Here is a 3456-nt window from a genome sequence, read left to right as displayed (position 1 = left end):
ATTTTTCTAGTTTTTGTTTACAATTTTATAATTTTGCATGTACTTTTTAAACACTTTTAAGGAATTTAAGTACGAGCTTTTTTTGAGTAAGTAACTACTTTGACAGATCAAAAATCAGCTCATGTCCAAGAACCAAGGTTTTCAAACACCCGATGAAATGTGTGCAGAGATCTTTGCTCAGTAAAGCCACTTTTCTCAGAGTTCCTTACTTCTGACACTGATGTGTCGTATGAGCCAATTTCTCGTGTCAAAACTTTGTATGTTTCTTCAGTTTACAGCTTTTATCAAAAATTTCTTATAAAAAACAAAACTCCAATGTAACTTTCTACAACAAGTATGTCCTGGGCTTCCTGAACGAGAATAGCTTCCTGTTGCCCTTGTGGTGTACCCTCTGTACCAATGGGAACTTTACAACTTGGAGTTGTGAAATTGCTTGACGTGCACTCGGCGAGTTTTGTTGGCAGCAATAGCCTCGACCTTAATGATCTGGATTGAATGGGCACGAGCACGATGACGTGCACCCTTATCACGGTAACACTGAGTGACGGCTCCACCGACAGTCAGATCACGGTATTCACGGTACATGTTGTGTGTACCGGAACGCGAGTCATAACGCAACCAGATGCCAAAGTTCTTAAATTTAATTGGCGAATTTTCGTACACCTGCTTGAGGGAGACAATTTCACCGTTGGTCTTCTTGAACTTCTTCAATTGACGCAAGAAATACCAGAAACGTGACTCGGCCACAATGTTGTCTGGGGCGAAGATTCTCATCTTGTAGAGAGAAGTCTGGGGCTCCTTCTCTGTGGGCAATTTGCGCCCGATGACTTCGTATTCTTTCAAATGTCCCTTAGCTTTAATTTTGGCAGCGTTCTCAAAAAAAAAATGTTGAAGAAAGAACTCCTAAGAGAACTGTTTGACAACACTAGAAAGCCAACTCTGACGGTATCTATAATTGAATTGATTCAGGACCTCTAACTGAACACTATTCTTCATTGATAGTAGCTTTGACTCCAATGCAGATATGATCACAAGTTTGATACTACAATGTCCCAAAGGCAGAACATGACGAATTCTTCCCCTTCCAAGCTCGTTGTCAATGTTAGCAATATAGAGAAACTACTCTTCTAGTCAGTTCACCACTAAATCACCGTTGCCAGAGATTGTTATGACTCTGTACTTAAAAGCGTAAATGATTTTAGCAACAAAATTTCTTTCGCAAACTTAAAGTAGCCAGAGTCCTAGATATAAATCCGATGGTAACGAATGGCATCCCCGCTTTTGTTCTAAATAGGTCTTCGTCCAGGCTGACAAAACCCCTGCGTAAGCTTTTTCATGTATCTTACTCTTCAGATCTCGTTCCTAGTAAATGGAAAACGGTATTTGTCCAGCCGATACCCAAGAAACTTGAACCCTCCTCCCTGTTGAAATATAAACCGATCGCACTTACGTCACTTCTTACATAGGTCGAGAAAACGCTGAATCAGCTTAAGAAATATCTCTAAAGACTAGATGCTTCTTAACGACCAAAAAAAAAATCAAATGGGGTGGCGTAACAGTCCGTTGTGAACCACGTCCTAGTGACTTACAACTCTCAATCATTCCTGTGTGCGAGTACTGTTGTCAGGAATGGAAGGGACCTACAATTTTAGGCCGAATCCGAACGGCTAGTTTGAGAAAGCACTTTTTCATGACAAGAATTACTGAAGGATTTGTCAATTAGTCGCAAGAGGCAGTACCCGCGAAAATTATTTTTTTTAAATTAAGGTGGCACAGGCCGGGATTGAACCCTAGACCCCTTGCATGACAGTCCAACGCACTAACCATCATGCCACGGGTACTACGCTTCTTAATGACCATCAGAACAGTTTTCGTAGCAATAGGTCCTCTAGTGATTTGAGGGTCTATCTTACCGAATAGTGGAATAAATATTTATATTATTTTTAGAAAATTAGATTATTGCACTTAATATTTCAAAAGCATTTGAAAAGGTTTGGCATCAGTCTTGAATCGAAAATATGTGCTTCGGCTTTGACAAATCCCTCCTTCAGTGAATTAGAAACTACCTTTCACACTGTTCAATAAAAACATAATTGGGTTTGTATTCGTCTGAGAAACAAAAACAAAACTTGCCCCAGGGCGTTGTTCCTTCCCCGACACTCTTTCTAATTTTTATTGATGATCTTCTGGCCTGCTTCGTGACGAAAAAGAACTCTTAACATTTCGTATTCGTTTTGAGATTCTTAAGTAGTACCCGCGACAGTATTTTCAGCTGATCAGCTGTAGATTTTTATTTCTTAAGTCCTCAGCTGATCAGCTGAGATTTTTAGGCAAACTAAGAGGAACCCAAATAACGAAAAACCATCTACAGAATACAACAAAAGAATTAAAAACCAGCGGGGATATAATCTTCTCTGCCATAATATGTGAACGTCTAAAGCCCATCGTCAACAACCTGATAGGTCCTTATCAGTGTGGTTTTAGACCAGGAAAGTCCACAGTTGATCAAATATTTACATTACGGCAGATCCTGGAAAAAACAAGGTGATGCGCTGTCATGCGATTTTTTTAACATCGTGCTTGAAAGAATAGTGCAGAGCTCACACGTCAACACTAGAGGCACTATCTTTCAAAAGTCTGTCCAATTACTGGCATATGCTGATGACATTGACATAATCGGAAGAACTCAGCGTGATGTCAATGGGGCTTTTGTGAGTATTGAGGCAGAGGCGGCAAAAATGGGTTTAACGGTTAATGAGGGCAAAACAAAGTACATGCTGTCGTCTAGAAAGGACATACAACACCGACGTTTTGGTCAAAACGTCACAATCGACAGACGTACCTTTGAGGTAGTCAAGGACTTCGTCTACCTAGGCTCCGCTGTAAACGCAGAAAACAACACCAGCGCTGAGATCAAACGCAGAATAACTCTTGCTAACCGCTGTTTCTTTGGACTAAGAAAGCAATTGAGTAGTAATGTCCTCTCTCGAGGGACCAAAGTGTTGCTATATAAGACCCTTATCATCCCCGTCCTGATATACGGTGCAGAAGCATGGACCATGACAAAAGCGGATGAAAGCACCTTGGGTCGCTTCGAGAGAAAAGTTCTTCGTGTGATCTACGGTCCCGTATGCATCGAAGGGGAGTGGAGGAGAAGATGGAACGACGAACTGTACGGGCTGTACAGCGACGTAGACTTAGCAAGAAGAGTAAAAGTCCAACGACTAAGATGGCTGGGTCACGTAGAGCGCATGGAAACCAATGCTCCGGCCCGGAAAATCTTCGAATCCGCACCCACAGGACAGCGCAGTAGAGGAAGACCGCGGATCAAGTGGCGCGCACAAGTGGAAGGTGACCTCACCCAACTTGGAGCGCGAAACTGGAGACATCTAGCTAGGGACCGAGCTAGATGGAGAAGTTTTTTGGGTGAGGCCCTAGTTCACACAGGACTGTAGC

General features: G+C 42.1%; 1 protein-coding gene across 1 annotated transcript; it reads right to left on the bottom strand.

Annotated features, from left to right (window-relative positions):
• Positions 1-254: 254 nt before the first annotated feature.
• Positions 255-880, bottom strand: LOC129940243 (60S ribosomal protein L18a-like). The gene has a single exon (XM_056048506.1). It carries the CDS (start codon positions 772-774, stop codon positions 409-411), a length of 366 nt encoding a protein of 121 aa, XP_055904481.1. The 5' UTR covers positions 775-880; the 3' UTR covers positions 255-408.
• Between the last annotated feature and the right edge of the window lie 2576 nt (positions 881-3456).

This window comes from Eupeodes corollae, chromosome 1 (assembly GCF_945859685.1).
Source record: "Eupeodes corollae chromosome 1, idEupCoro1.1, whole genome shotgun sequence".
Taxonomy (NCBI): Eukaryota; Metazoa; Arthropoda; class Insecta; order Diptera; family Syrphidae; genus Eupeodes; species Eupeodes corollae.
Note: the sequence above shows the minus strand (reverse complement) of the source record. Positions and strands in the feature narration are given on the sequence as shown.